Raw genomic sequence first — 16156 nt, forward strand, 5'->3', positions numbered from 1 at the left:
TAAAACCGGATGTAAGCGTTACAGCAAACGACATCCCTCGATTTCAAGGCAAATTACTTTGGTTCCGAACCTTGTACCACAAGAGGGCATGCATAGGTCACTACTAGCTGTATATCAGATACGAAAGATGTAAATGGCATGACATTCAAACACATCAATTGTAATCAAAGCAAGCGAAATGAAAGCAATATATGGTTGAACATGCTAGCAACAGATATGTTTTCCCACCATTACATCTCCAGTAACTATACTACATTACATTTATATGTATATATAAACAACATTTGGACTAGGGTCTATGTATTGTTTCAGTGTAAATCCTCTGATAGATTTCATTTAAATTTTGAGAAAATGAGAATTGAATTTCTGGTTTTATTTATGAACGTATTCTCTCTCATATCAGTTCATACCTCCATTGCCTTGCCTGAAGAAAAAAAAAAAAAACAGACTGGACCCAGAAATATTGGAATATTTAAAAACATCATTTTATTTAACTACAATTTCCTCTTTGCATATCAAGAGAAGGAACATATCCCCAAGACCAACAGGGGATTCTAACAGCAAAGTATTCTCCCAAAGAATTATCAGGCAAGATTGGGGTGGTAGTTGAAACATCCTGAATCGAAGTTCATCTCATATCATACTGTCTGTCTCTCTCTCTCACACACACACACACACACACACACACACACACACACACACACACACACACACATTTATGTATAGTGGGACTGAGCGATATGAGCGATAAACAGATGTTAGCATAAACTGATTAATGTAATATTTTATTTCAGTCAGTTAATGTAATATCCTGATCATTTTTGCAGTGTATTGCAGTACACACAGCTATGTGTGCACATGTACATGCAAACAAACACACACATTCTCTCTCTCTCTCTCTTTCTCTCTCTCTCAGAGCAGGTGAAACTTGACATAAAAAGTATTCATACCAAACAAAAAACAAGAAGATGCACAGAAAACATGGAGATTATACAGTAGCTGATCAGCCTTGGTAAGTGTTCAGTATGTCCAGAGTCTCTCAATATGGTCCAGTGACAAAAGGATTATAGGACACCCCTAGGAGTGCTTATTGAAAGCGTCACTCCGCTGTTTGACAAGCATTACAGAATTAAGTACATATTCCACACATAAGCTATAGGTATGTACACATAGGTGAAGACAGGCATTTGAATAATAATTATCACAGTATAAAATTTGTTTTCAAACAACAGTTTCCTATGTTAAAAATGAATAAATCTTTGGATCTGAATTTTAACTTTTGACTAAGATAAAGTTTCCACTTTACTGGCAGTGATGCTTTGAATGCATACTTAAAATGAGATACATGTTACAGTGAATAAATACAATATCATAACAAATGTGAATAACAATTCAACATTTTTCAGTGCGAAAGTTGTAATATTCATCAATAAAACCACACTTATTCTGCCCTTTGTGATTAAATCACGAACATATTCAGTTGCTATATCTGGGTGAAATTCCCATAATGTACACATAAATAAAAGATGTGTGTGTAAATGTATGTGAAACAAATGGCCACCTTCATGAACACATGCCTTTCAAGCACAAATGGCAGTTCAGGCTTGGACTTGATTTTTTTGGTGTAAAGAGATGAGATACACTGTTCACAAAGTATGAGAAGTAACATCTTCCAGGAAAGTTGAAACCTTATTCTAAATTCTACTTCTTTATGTCTCCTCCTCCCAGGCAGTCTCTGGGAAGCTTGTCCGATCCAACGCTTTTATACCAGCTGAGTTCGCTGTGGTTGAGTGGTGCTGCTCTGATACATTCTCATGCGGTCAACAGACTTATTATGTCTGAAAGGCCAATCTCCGGGACCCTGTCTCATTCAGTGGTTCAGCTCCAGCAATGCACTTTGTCATAAAGAGGGACTTTGCAAAAAAAAAAAAAAAAATCCACAGAAGCTGGTTCTGAACTGGACAACACCCAGAAAAAGACATGGGAAATTTTGGGGTGGAGCCATCTGTACTCAGGGCCGGTACCCAAAATATGGATCTTCTGAAAAAGTGAAAAGACATATATTTTATACATATATTACAACACAATCACCTATATAGGAAACATCCATTAATGCTCTGCATTGTTTTGTAATCTTACTATATGATTATACCACAGAGGTGTTTTGAGCATGAGCAGTATTTAACTATCATTGTGATAGGACATGTCCCATGACAGCTGATTGCTGCTCTACAAGTTAGTTGTACCTGCTGGATTGCGTCCTCTGCGGCAACCACTGCTGTCACAAGACCCTGGCGGCCCCATCTCTCCGGGCTGTCCAGCTGCCCCCGCCAATCCAGGAGCCCCTGGCTTTCCGTCTTCTCCCCGAGGTCCTGCTTTTCCCAGCCTAGCCTCTCCCGGGGGACCTGCTCCCATATAAACCCACATAAGTATGTGCCCCATAACACTCAAGAGCTGCCAAAGAGCCTCTGTTTGGTATCCTGCTGTTAACAAAGACCATGACACCATTACCTGCAAATCCCTTGGTCCCCTGTGGCCCCTGCACATTGGCCCCTGGACTGCCCTTCTCACTCGAAAGCCCCCTACGTCCTGGATTAGGAGAAAAGGCAAAAAAAATGCACATAGACAATTGTATTTGGTTGGCCTATTCAAGTTAAGATATATCACAACCAGTAACTCCAGTCCTCTGACATTCCAAAAATACTGTTTCATACTTATGCTCCATGTTTGTGTTGGACTTTATCTGTATTCATTTTCATGCTGTTACAAATGCGTAGTGTTTAAAGTATAGTTACCGTCCATTAAAATAAATGAAAATATACTGAGAGATTAAAAGAGATATTGTTTCTTTAATGGTTTCTCTGTGCATCAAAAATAGTATTTAAACCCTGCACCTCACCTTGTTCTCCTGGGTACCCCGGTTTCCCCGGTTTCCCTCTGGGACCCTGTCTTCCTTGGGCTCCCCTGTGCCCCGGGGCCCCTTTGGGCCCTGGTATCCCAGGTTCTCCTGGGGGCCCCACTGGCTCCTCCAGGGGCACAGGCTTACGGCTCATCTCATTCAGGAAAGAGTCTAGCTTCATGACCTCGCCTTACAAAACACACAAACAAAGACAAAGGGAAGAGACAACAACATCATGAGAAATATAACTCCTAAACACCTGAGGAAGGGCATAATGGGTAATTTAGTTCTGCTCCTTTAATTGTCAAAAACCTTGCTGGTTTTACAATTAAATGTGAAACAGGCATTCGTAAGTAAAATGACAACAGCAGAAACTGCAAATCTGAAACTTCAAGTTGCAGCAGAAATAAAAATAGCATTTAATGAGGTTTATAACCATGATAAATAAACACAACTTACACTCTGTGGAAAATTTCATCTATTAACAGAACAGCATCGCTCCCCAGTGGTGGAATGAACTCCCTGTCCTACTACGGACAGCTCCTTCACCCCATTCCTTCAGACGGCGCCTAAAGACGCACCTCTTCAGACTCTACCTGGACTGACCCAGCACACAATTGCTGCCCCCCCCCCCCCCATCAGTGCTGTCGTAAATTGCTGTGCTTTATAAATTGTTTCTTGTTGCTGCCTTTACCCTGGCACTCATTGTGCCGTTTGAAGTTGTTGAAGTTTGCTGTTTGAAGGTGTATCGTATTAGCTGCCCTATACACTGTAGTTGTACAAATCTGATAGTACTGTGTCCTCAAACAGACCTTGCTCTCAGCTGAGAACTGTCTCATTGTGGAACTGTACACATCCTGTCCCTGTACTGTCGCTATACTTACTGTATGCACTTTTGTAAGTCGCTTTGGATAAAAGCGTCTGCTAAATAAATAAATGTAAATGTAAATGTAAAAACAGCACAAACAGGTACAACTACAATGCCAGGAATGTTTGGGGGTTGGTAATTATGGATTTTTCATGGCTGCCTCAAAAACATGTATTTTAGAGATCTTGAGAGTGGAAGAATGAGCATAGTCAGAGAGGCTAAAGGTCAAAGGTCTCTCTATAGGTCACATTAAATACAAAAAAAATCAAAACAGAGCCCAAGTTCCTACACTTACCTTTTCTGCATTTTTCATACTCCATAGTGCTCAAAATAAAGGATGAAATATAGTACACAGTTTGATACACAGTAATGTTGCCTGAGGAAAGGTGTTGAAATATAGTCTAGCTTTGCAGTATTAATTAAAGTGCTTCATTGTGTGTTGTTTTGAGGGCTATAGAGAGAAAAACTCTACACCACTCACAACAACAATTTGCCTGCATTCCCTTTGATTATCATTTTGGTCACTGACAAAATATACTTTTTGAAAATTTGGCAAAAAAGTGATTTTCAGATTTTCAATCTGTGAAGAAGTTTTCAGGAAGACACTGTCACGAGAGGGTGGCAGTATTTTGTTCTGCTTTGGGTGATTCTGTGAAATGACGTAGTAACTTCATCATTATGCATAAATTCAGGACCTGTATCATATACTCATATATATCATATATTCATTTCATGTAATGGAAGAGACATGTGACAATACATACTGTGCACCAGTTGTTCACAGGCCTGGGTGACTAGCTGGTAGATGCTTGCAAGGGACTGCATCTCCCCCTGAGACACACAACCAAAACAGGTCAGAAGCCACCCAACAAATCAGTGGCTGGACAGTTCTCTAGCAGCCAGTGAGAAAAACTACATAGTCTGCTGTGCAAGTCACACCTGTCGAATTAGTTGCTTCCAAATTTTGAGACAAATTTAGGAAAACACCACGTAATGTCTAGGGTGTTGGTAATCTTCCATCTGTACAGTCTGTCATCATAAAGCTGATCAGAAAATACACACACTTCATATTTTACCATTGTTTTGGTCCCATGAAATTGCCTACTCTCTTTCCTCACATTGCTCTGTGATGAATATCATTCTGGCAGGGAGGTTTTAATAATATGAGGGGGTTGGACAGTGCCAGCAAAATGTCATTTTCAACTGTCACCTTAGTGTTGGATCAATTTAAAAGAGCACTACCTGCTGAATGCAGATGTATTACATTACTGTCATATATTGTGCAACCTCATTACCTAACAGCCTATCATAAATTATAGCTGGACAGAGGATAGATAATCTAGGATCTACTCTGTAGATCAAAGCGGATCATAGCCTGTCTGCATATCTGTATGATTGAGGATGACATAAGAATACAGCTCATTGTTTGCCCACCTCATACACTTAATTAAGAAACTCTTGAGAAACTGGAGTTAGAGAGACCTATAAATTGCAGGGTTTTGGCTCTCAGGGAGCATATCTCACTCACCTTCTCCCCCCTCTCACCCTTACTTCCGGGAAGCCCCTGTGGGATAGAACATAGATGCAGGCATATGATTAATAAACACAGGCACAAAAAATGCCACAAAGCTATCTTTTATATAATATTCATGTAACACAATTCATTTGCTTTCAGTCTCACTCTGAGAGTTGTGCATTTCTATCCATTAAATTTCTCAGGATAACATGATTGTTTTTTTTTGTGGTAACACGATTGAGGTTACGATGACATTACTGACATTACTGTGCAGCACACACTACTGCCTAACAGACAAGTCTGTGTTGCGAGATTACCCTATATTGTTTTCATTTCACTACATTAAGGAGTTTCATATTCACACACAACCATTTCCTGATGGGTGATAAATTTAGTTAATGGATGTAACTTACTGTAGGCCCCACTGGTCCAAGAGACCCTCTCTCTCCCACAGGGCCTGGGACACCCGGCATGCCCTGGAACCCCTGAACTCAGAGAAATAGGAGGGGATTGGAGGAGAGAGAGAGAGAAAAAAAGGGAATGCGATAGGAGGAAAAAAAGAGAAAAAGAGGATAAATTGGAATAGAGCAAAAGTGGAAAAAGAGGGGGGTTAGGAAAGAAAGAAAGGGAAAGAGATAGGGAGATAAGGAGAGAGAGATGAAAGAAGGAAGGGAGATGATAGAGAGGGCGAACGGGATAGGTACAAATGTATGGGACAAGTAAAGGAATGAGTAAAGAGGGGGAGAAAAAGAGAAGAGATAGAGGGGGATGGGGACACAGGAAAGGAGGAGAGGCAAAGACACACATTTGATAGAAGCACAAAACAATTAGATACCATACATTTTATTTGCATTTATAGATAACCATTCACAACAGACGTGTGTTACACATATCATTTCTTAAACAAGAGCTGCCCTGACCCATGCAACCAGGATGCCAACAAGATGCCAACACTGTGTTCTTACCCTTGGTCCAGTTATTCCTGGTATACCCATGTTGCCCTCCACACCTCTCATTCCCTGGGTCCACCAGAAAAAATATGACATGCATGCATCAGGGCAAGAAGCCTCAACATAGCACATGAGATCTCAAACACAGAGAATTATTAGAGTAGCACACTGAGGGTAGCCTGCAGGGTATGTGAGCCACGTGGCAGCCATACCGGATATTGTTTCCATCAAAGGATCTTTGTCCAAACACGATTCTATATATTTGAAAGAGGCTGTTGTGATTAAACAGTATGAGTTATTGTACAAGATATTCCTAGTGTGTGCGCCCACTCAAGATGTCAGTTCAGACAGGTGTTAATTCAGATGAATTCCTTCATCTTTATCATTGCTGCAATGCTATATCTTCACTGCTACAGGTGGGAAGCCAATGAGAACTATATGGGAGCCACGGCAATGGGCCTGCCTTGGGGCCTGGGTTTCCCTCTCTGCCTCCTGGACCGGGTGGACCTGGCAACCCCTGAAGATACACAAAAAAGAGAATGAGAAAATTAGCACATTGTGCACAAAACACAATAGAGCTGTGGAAAAATACAGCTGTGAGCAGTGTATGTGTGCATATGCCTGTGGGTGTATTTGAATGTGTAAATAAATCTGTAGGTGTGTGCATGTGTGTCTGTGGGTGGTTTACTCTGTTAGGCTTACCTGGATCCCAGGCTTTCCCTTGTCACCTTTCTCTCCTCTTGCACCGGGTGGGCCCTTCACACCAGAAGAAACAGAACACAGGACAGAGACTTTATATATTACACACAGGAAGAAAGAGGACCCATTGCAGTGCTGTGAACATTAATAGTTACACGTCAGTTGACACATTCTGCATGCTGCTTAATGTGTATTAATGTTCCTGCGGTTCAAGCAGGCATTGTGAGTAGTCCATATCGTGGAAAATATGCGCCTTTGATGGAGATAATTACACATTTAAAAATTTTGATTATTTTGACAGTTGTTTCAGAGGATCTGTCACACCTATCAAGAGCCTCATTTGACTTGATTTTATTTGAGTATAGTATAATACACCAATGAATAATATGTTGCTGTATGCCTAAGTCTGGCAAATTCAGTCATCAATGTTATTTTAGGCAGGGACTGGAAGCACATACCACTCGACCTTGCACTGTCATCCCTCTGGGGCCACGTGACCCCAGGGGGCCTACACCACCCTCTGACCCCATCTTCCCAGAAGGACCCATTTCTCCCTATAGAGAAAGAAAGAGGGAGAGATGGGTTAAAGGTTACCATACAGTATACCTTGTTTTCACCTGTGCAACCACACTCAGAAAATATATTGGCGGATTTAGCAACGGGGGCTTTAGGGGTAGGTGTAGACAGACATAGCCAATGCCAAAACTGGGAAAATGAATTCTGACCTTCTGGCCTTGCTCTCCTCTCTCCCCTTTCTCACCCCGGGGACCTGGTTTGCCCTGAGGAATACAGAGACAAGACTTCAGCTACAGCACCAGTCAGTAAGTCAACCAATTATTTAATCAATTAGCCAGTCAATCAGTCAGCTTATCAATCAATCATGTATTCTAACAGTTTGAACAATTCGTTGAATTCATACAGTTCAAAGCATTCAAACAATTCAGACCACTACATATCTATTACATGCATGCAGGGCTAATAGGACTTAGCTTCAAGTTTAAGCTGAGGATACAATTACATTCTTTGTTAGGTCTATTCACATTAAATGACATTTATGGCAGACAAAATATATTGAACATTTTTGTGACTGCATCACCAGTTACATCTTCATATTTATTACTCAGTTAATAAGCATGTGTGACTCACTGGAGGGCCAGTTGGGCCAGGAGCTCCCGGAACATCTGAGGTACAGGTGCAGGCATAGGCTGGAGCAGGGCAGCTCTCCTCATCTCTCTGGGGAGGGCAAAAACACTTAGCACTTAGCCACTTACAAAGTCACAAAGCGCTTACAGCACACTCATACTCTTTATTTCCCCTTCATCTCCTTCCTTCAAATAAGGACAATGTTTAATTTAGCACTGTCCGACTTGGAGAGCAGACTCCCCAGCTGTCCAGTGTAAATCTACACCAATAACATATCACACCTTTTCAGTCAGACCCAGGCCTGGAGCTCTTCGTACCTGCATCACCTGTCCCAGGACTCACCTGTGCTGGGATGTCACAGCAGGTGTCCTCTGAGGCCCAGGTGGTGTTGCACACAATCTCAAATGACTGCAGCTGAAACTAGAGGCCAACACACAACTGTCATTATGAAGTTACATAGTCATATAAATTAACACTCATCAGTCTCATGTCTGGATTATCTTAGATACAGTGTATGTGTCCTTTAATTACTGGTACTCATGCATTTTTACATGTGCATTTAGGTTTGAAATGTGTTATTCTATTGGGTGCAGTATTCAATAGAAGTTCAGTAGAAGAAGAAATAGATAGCTGAATATAATATCACACAGATTCACTTCACTAATAGTTAGCATAACCACTGAGCAGGGCATCAGCCATATAGCGTAAGTGACATTACACACAAAAAAGTCATACCCTCTCAATTCTAATCACAGAGGCTAGGTCTATGACAGACGATGCTCAGTATTTCAAATATCAGGTCACCACTGTCTTTGTGGGTGCATACAGAGCGCTGCAACTTGACATAGTATGCAACACAGTGTATCCATGTCTGTGGAAGAGGTCCACAGCTGACATACCGGGACAGAACCACTGTGTGGCCCTCGAGTCTTCACCAGCTTGCCCAACATCTCAAAGCCGTCAGTGGGAAGGGTGCCAAGGGGCCGGGCTGGTCTCTCTGCCACACGCTGACAGTCCACAGACAGAGAAACACTCACCTGGCTGACAGACAGGTGCACCTGCCAGGACAGCATGGCATATCAATATTATCATCATCACCATCAGATGTCAGCAGAAGGAAAAAATCAAACATAGAACAAAATTAAAAATGCATTCAGACCATATCTGGAAAGCTTTATGATCTCATGCATTACTACTGGATTCTTGATTACCCATTTATTATCAACAATTCTAAAGCACATTCATACATTTCATACAGTTTCATTTATGCATGTGATTGAGTTTGCAGCCAGTTAATACATAAGAACAGTTTCAAGAACAGTTAATACATAAGAAGGGTTTCATGTAATTTCATTCATTGCCCTAAAAAATTTCCAGGGTACTTTCATTGACATCTCCTTCAGATTGTCCCCAGTAAAATACAGTCTTTTTACATTTTACACATGCTACATCTGTTATTTAACCATAACTGTGGAAACTAATCTCACTCTTAAATTTAATTAAAGTATACTTAAGTGAAAGCAACATTAAAGAAAAATAATAAAATGTGCACGGTGCATTCAGAACAGTTGAACATCTGACAGCTGTGACATCTCTTTCTCTCTCTCTCCCTCTCTCTCTCTCTCTCTCTCTCTTTCTCTCTCTCTCTCTCTCTCTCTCTCTCTTCTCTCTCTCTCTTTCTCTCTCTCTCCCTCTCTCTCTCTCTCTCTCTCTTCTCTCTCTCTCCCTCTCTCTCTCCCTCTCTCTCTTTCTCTCTCTCTCCCTCTCTCTCTCTCTCCATCTCTCTCACACCTTGTGGAAGCTGCCATAGAAAAGCCTCTGCACTTCGGGCTGGTCGAAGGTCAGCTCTTGGACCTCTCCTCTGTAATCCAGGCTGAAGTACAGAAGCTGCTTCCTCACAGCTAGGAAGGAACAGACAAAAACATTGTTACAATTAAAGTTCTTCACGGGAATTAGACCTGTTTGGTAGGAAAGTGATCCTATTAAGATCTTATAAAAGGCACTTCCACATATAACCATTGATTGCACCTCCACTGGTTCCCAGAATATGATTAAGGAGCCTAATCTGAAACATGAGAGGATCAGGAGAATTCATTTACTAACCATCTCCTTCGAAGGCAGATTTGCAAACAAATTCTATTGAAAATGCAGTCTGACCAAGAAGTAATCCGCACTCATTTTCAGGAAACATAAATTAGCAAAAGTTATTGATCAGTTTGCAATTTCCTCACAATTTGCTAGCAATTTGCTGTTTATATTGCAGATTACTGACTAATTGCACATCCTGTTCATTTTATCAATGCTGAGAGCATCACTGCAGTATTTCTGGTAAGCTGACATGGGTAAAATGTCAGTAAGGGTTGTGCTACTGTAGATGTTCAAAAGCATACTGCTGTGTTATGTGCTCAACGGCTTCTAATTCCACATTTTTACAGCAGCCATTAAGTGCAGCTGAGTTGCCATGACAATTCTAAATTAAGTGTATGTTCAAGATTCTAAATCAGGTGGAAGAACAAATGACAGAGCACAACTGTACTGGTTATTCAAGTGCAGTCATAGGCCTGTATGTAATGGATTGTAATAGGAAACACTCAGGTTACCTTACCAGTGCTTAAGCGCATTTGCTCAAGAAGAGAAAAATGCAACAACAAGACAGGTTGCAGAATACACAAGCTATATAACTGTAAGCATTGTAAAGCTCTCTGGATCAGGGTGCCTGTATAGATAAAGGAATGGAGTGTAGAAATATAGCAAGGTGTTCAGATGTTGACCACATCAGTTACTCAGGTAAGCTCTGTCTGATCAACAGGAGCTCTTCCTGTTCATCCTTCCTGCCCTGCCCAGCCCCTCCCTGCACTGCCTTGCCCCAACACTCACGGTCCAGTACCACCCCCATTTTCGGCTGGAAGTCATTGTCGGTGAGCTGCCAGAGGGCGAAGGGTTCTCGTGGCGTGTCCTGCAGTACACGGAACACCACACTGATGGTGTGCTCCGGGGAGATTCCTGCAGGATGGATGAAGCTGACAGACAGACAGACATAGGGGAGAGACAGAGATGTCAGTACAATAACTGTAACATACACCCTGTTAAACTTTAACAAGTCATTTTTCTTCCATGTCACCTGTACTGCACTGCTTAATTCTGTGGACCTTCCTGGACTAAATTATACGTAATCACTAATATAATTATAACTGCAGGAGCAAAAAGCTGGCAGCAAAATATGCGCATGTATTCTCTGACAGTTCTCCAATTTACTTTCTGACATTGAACCCTATCAGGCAGTCTTGCAATACACACACACACGCACAGACACACATTCATGCTCACACACACAAACACACACACACACACATACAAACAAACACACACAGGTGTAAAGGAAGTCATGAAGGCATGCACAAATAGATTCAGAGACAATAATTTACTCCAATAAAACACAGTGGGTTTTAGATCCCAGCTGTCAGAGAGGGGTGTTGTTGGGTCTCACTGTGTGCTCTGGGTGAGCTGGATGTCCCGGTACAATGTGTAGCTGGGAAGTGTGTTGAAGATAAAGGGCTCAGCTGCCACACCCTCCACAGAGGAGTGAGCCCTCTGGGTCAACCCAAATGCCTCCATCATATCAAATCCTGGGGCATAGACATACATATAAGAATACAAGCATTTATAGTCCCACAACAATTTATTAATCAATTAAGTTATCAATGTCACTCAAGTTGAGCTGAACTGCATAGCCTTCGACTACATCCATACATGTTGATATAAATGGAATCTGTTTCTTCCTACCTTTTACTACGATGTTTCTGATGGTCACCTCAGGACACACTATAACAGAGAGAAATACACCAGCTGGGTTTTTGTGCATGAATTTACAAATAATAAGTGTCCAGTATAGGTAGATCAGATAAACTGAAGTCCATTTTGGCAGTGATGTCCTTAGGCATAGGCAAACACATTTGTTTGCAAACAAACAATAATGAAACCCTTTCAAATGTGTAAAAATGACCTAGTTTGAAGAATTACAGTACTCATTATGCTCATGAATAAACATGAGTAAATGTTACACTGGAATAATAAAAACAGCCTGTTTTTTTCTGTGACTTCATTAAGTGGCACAGCACCAGGTCAGAATGGCAAAATGTTTCCATTTTCAGGCCAATTAAACTTCTGACCACATGTATTGCAGCTGCAAATTACACATTTTATTCGGTGCAGCACAGAATTTTACATGGTGTTTTAAAAACTGGAAATGTGGTCACAGATAAAGTCAATCTACATTGGAGCTTTCATCTCTATGGAAACAAAAAATAATCACAACATATTAACCTTCATTGTGCGTCAAGCGCAATCGGGGGTGAAGGGGGACTCTGGCAGGTGCTGGGGCTGCACGGAAAACACAACACATCACACACAGCAACAACCGGATTTCAACCGTTACAATTCATTTCAAATACTTATTCGCTCAGAAAGGGCAGAGATCCTTTAGAGGCATTTCTTCATACAATGAATTGAAAAAAAAATAGACGAATGAGATAAAGTCAAATAATTAAGGAGAATCAATAACTAATCATCAGATCAAAGACAAACAGTCAGTAATGAAACTGATTAACAGCAAAGTCAATAACCAGCAAAAGCAGAACCTTCGCAGCGGGTGCTGCATGACAGACCTGTTGAGTGCAGGATGGTGACAGCTGCGCCCTCTGCTGTGCCGAGGCGGGAGTGCACGCTGATGCGATACACAGTCTCTGGCTGCAGGTCGGAGAAACAGTGACTGCTGCTGGAGGCATCCACAATCTGCTGCTTGGTCTGCTTGTCTGAGTTTAGGGAAGATGCAGGCACCCATAAACACGCACAGGCATAAGCACGCACAAACGCCTACACATATCACATTCATAAATGCGCACCGAGGAAAAATAAAACACAGAAAAATACACACAGCAGACAGCCAAAAAAATAAGCATGCACACAGACATAAAGGCATTAGCAGCAGAGTACTGTCATTTGCTGCAGCTCCCAAGTATTTACATGCAGGAGGTGTGTGAACACAGTGTCTACATTAGAGAGCTGTAATGACAGCCTCTTTGATGAAATGAATTAGTTCCACTGTGATGTCATTTTTTAAGTGACTATGTGCATATTTTCCTTAATACATTCACAGAACCAGCAAGAAACCATTAAAGTTGGAAACAAAATTAAAATCAAGAAATCTGGCCCCAGAACAGTGTTGTTTTAGATTCTTGCACAGAGAGACAACAGATGTATCTGTAGACAAAACAAGCATACAAAGTTAAATATAATGTTAATACATATAATACTAACTATTGACTTATGGTTGCATTGCCTTGATGCCCATACATCCTATGTTAGCTGGATGAATTGTAACAAAGAGTCTGAGTTAATAAGACAATATGAGTTGGAAAGACTACGCATGTGAAGTCAAGACCTCATTTACTTTGAGGTGTTGGGGGAATTGTAAAGAAGAAACGCTGGGTTCAAGTACCTTTGACGGACTGAATGACGATGCGGTACCCTGTGACAGCTGAGAGGGTCCTCCAGGACACACAGAGGCTGGAGTGATCTGAGCGGACCACACTAACGCTGCTCACGCGTAGGCTGGCTGGGGGATGAAAAGGGGGAGGAGGAAACTGACAATGATCAGACCTCTGGAAAATGGCACCCAGAATACAGTATCCTCTGCAAAACAGGTGCCATTTGTGGATTTGAGATTCACATTTTCGATTACCCGCGACAAGGGATGAGGGATTGAGGGATTTGGAAATATGCAAATACTGAAGGATTGGGAAACATGCAAATACTGTATTGCACTATAATATTCAATATAATATTCAATAACATTCTTCTGTGCAAAGGGGCGCATTGTTTATTGCAATGCCCCTTTGCACACAGAAGGATGTTATTAGTGCAATACTCAAATTTCCTTCGGGATTAATAAAGTATTTCTTATTCTTATTCTTATATTTCCCAATCCTTCATCACCTGTCATTGGCAAAGTCTCCAATACATGTGTTTGAATGAGTAATAGTGACACTCTGGCAGTGTGCTCATTTGTGTGTGTGTGAGAAAGAGTGGGTGACTGTGACTCTCTGACAAGGTGCTCATTTGTGTGTGTGTGAGAAAGAGTGGGTGACAGTGACTCACTGGTTTTGCCCTGCGCAGAGGCGCTGCCCCCTTCCCGGCTCCTGTACTCGGCGGTGACGAGGACGCTGTAGCGCGTGTCGGGGAGCAGAGGCTGCAGGCGCACCCGTCTCTCGCTGCCCGGCACCAGCACCTACCACCGGGACACCACAGCTCTGAACATTTCCCAGCATGCAACACTACACTAACAAATATGTACATGTATTTACTGTATGAAGTACAGGACACAGAAATGTTCATGCATATTTATATTTTATCCATAATTTTTTTTTAAAAGAAGACATCTGACGTGAAAACACAGTAGTGCTTCATATTGCTCTGAATGTATCGTACAGCTGTACCTTGTTAAACCACGCTTTCTGTGCCCTGGTAAGAATAAATGAGCAGTTCCACGGTATGCTGGAGCGCTCTCTTCCATACCACAATGAGATTTGTAAATCTGGTGATCTGTGCTGCTTCATTCCACGTTGTGCCATGCAGAGCCGTACTCACTGTGTGTTCCTGCGACTCTCCGTTCAGTGCAGTGTAGGAGACATGGTACTGCAATACATGGGCATTGGGTGGCACCCAGCTGACCAAAAAGCTCACTGCTGTTTCCTCAGAGATTGTCACACTGCTGGGACCACCCCCCGATGCTGGAAAACACACACGGGACAAAACCTCAAATGTTTGACATTATTCAGATATTATAATCCCACCGATATGAGATGACTGCACATATGTGTGTTGGAGTGTGTTTGTGTGTGTGTGTGTGTGTGTGTGTGTGTGTGTGTGTGTGTGTGTGTGCATGAGACTCACAGGTGCTGTATCGAATGGCCATAGCTTCACTCCGTGCTCCATCTGCATACAGTGCAGAGAGTGAGATCTGGTATTCCTTATTATCCTCCACTCCCTCCAGTATGGCTCCCTCACTGTCCCCGCTCACTGTGAGCTGCAACATACAGTCCCCAGAACAATGCAGTATTCCATGCGACATTCGAGGTACAAAGCAGCACAACATACAACTACAATCACAAGATTACACAACCATCAACACCTCACATACTATACACGACACCAGTCGTCATTCAAGACACACATATGAAGCAACCATATTTTCATCCTGAATAAATGGGCAGACTACAGGGTGTCATGTGAAGATGAGGGACCTCTGTATGCACTGTCAGTGACAGCTGTCAGTCCCAGGACTACACACCTGACTGAGCTTGCCCCCACCGAGGGATATCCACTTGATGAGGTAAGAGACAACATCATCAGCTGCTGAGTCCCAGCGTACTGTGATGTCACTTCCTGAGAAGTTGGTTACTCGTAGATCAGAGGGTGCAGGTACCCTCACTGAGGAAAGAGAGAGACAGAGACTATTGTTACACAGTCAGGTCATAGATGAATTGCATATTTTTTTAACATGATTTTCATGCATAATTAATGGATCACATATAAGTTTACATTTACATTTACATTTATTTATTTAGCAGACGCTTTTATCCAAAGCGACTTACAAAAGTGCATACAGTAGGTACAGCGACAGTACGGGGACAGGATGTGTACAGTTCCACAATGAGACAGTTCTCAGCTGAGAGCAAGGTCTGTTTGAGGACGCAGTACTATCAGATTTTTACAATTACAGCCTAAAGGGCAACTAGTACGATATACTTTCGAACGGCAAACTTCAACAACTTCAAAACGGCACAATGAGCGTCAGGGTTAAGGCGGCAACAAGAGACAAAATTTGCAGGTGTGTTGAGCACCCTTTGTGTATTAAAGAATCGGTGTAGGAAGGAAGGGTATAAGTGTGTCTTACATGTGGTGATGTTGGCTGTGAGAGGTGCAGACAGCCCCTGCTCATACTGTGAGCGCACAGACACCAGGTATCTGGATAGAGATGACAGGTTCTGCAGCAGCACTGAGTTAACTCTTGTTACCTCCAC

General features: G+C 42.0%; 1 protein-coding gene across 1 annotated transcript in view; it reads right to left on the reverse strand.

Moving 5' to 3' along the window:
• Positions 1–1454: 1454 nt before the first annotated feature.
• Positions 1455–16156, reverse strand: part of LOC118780834 (collagen alpha-1(XX) chain) — a 31326-nt gene continuing 16624 nt past the window's right edge. Inside the window, exons 16-42 of the mRNA XM_036533552.1 lie at positions 16030–16156; positions 15424–15563; positions 15027–15159; positions 14721–14863; positions 14232–14361; positions 13573–13689; positions 12740–12886; positions 12399–12455; positions 11859–11897; positions 11563–11701; positions 10953–11095; positions 9867–9976; positions 8975–9133; positions 8418–8495; positions 8079–8165; positions 7658–7711; positions 7391–7486; positions 6936–6989; positions 6697–6750; positions 6249–6302; positions 5697–5768; positions 5296–5331; positions 4532–4598; positions 2900–3088; positions 2512–2589; positions 2247–2405; positions 1455–2040 (exon numbers count right to left, since the gene is read on the reverse strand). Of these exons, the coding sequence (XP_036389445.1) occupies positions 2012–2040; positions 2247–2405; positions 2512–2589; positions 2900–3088; positions 4532–4598; positions 5296–5331; positions 5697–5768; positions 6249–6302; positions 6697–6750; positions 6936–6989; positions 7391–7486; positions 7658–7711; positions 8079–8165; positions 8418–8495; positions 8975–9133; positions 9867–9976; positions 10953–11095; positions 11563–11701; positions 11859–11897; positions 12399–12455; positions 12740–12886; positions 13573–13689; positions 14232–14361; positions 14721–14863; positions 15027–15159; positions 15424–15563; positions 16030–16156 (2691 nt within the window). The 3' untranslated portion in view covers positions 1455–2011. The remainder of the gene's footprint in view (positions 2041–2246; positions 2406–2511; positions 2590–2899; positions 3089–4531; positions 4599–5295; positions 5332–5696; positions 5769–6248; positions 6303–6696; positions 6751–6935; positions 6990–7390; positions 7487–7657; positions 7712–8078; positions 8166–8417; positions 8496–8974; positions 9134–9866; positions 9977–10952; positions 11096–11562; positions 11702–11858; positions 11898–12398; positions 12456–12739; positions 12887–13572; positions 13690–14231; positions 14362–14720; positions 14864–15026; positions 15160–15423; positions 15564–16029) is intronic.

The sequence above is a fragment of the Megalops cyprinoides genome, chromosome 7 (assembly GCF_013368585.1).
Source record: "Megalops cyprinoides isolate fMegCyp1 chromosome 7, fMegCyp1.pri, whole genome shotgun sequence".
Taxonomy (NCBI): domain Eukaryota; kingdom Metazoa; phylum Chordata; class Actinopteri; order Elopiformes; family Megalopidae; genus Megalops; species Megalops cyprinoides.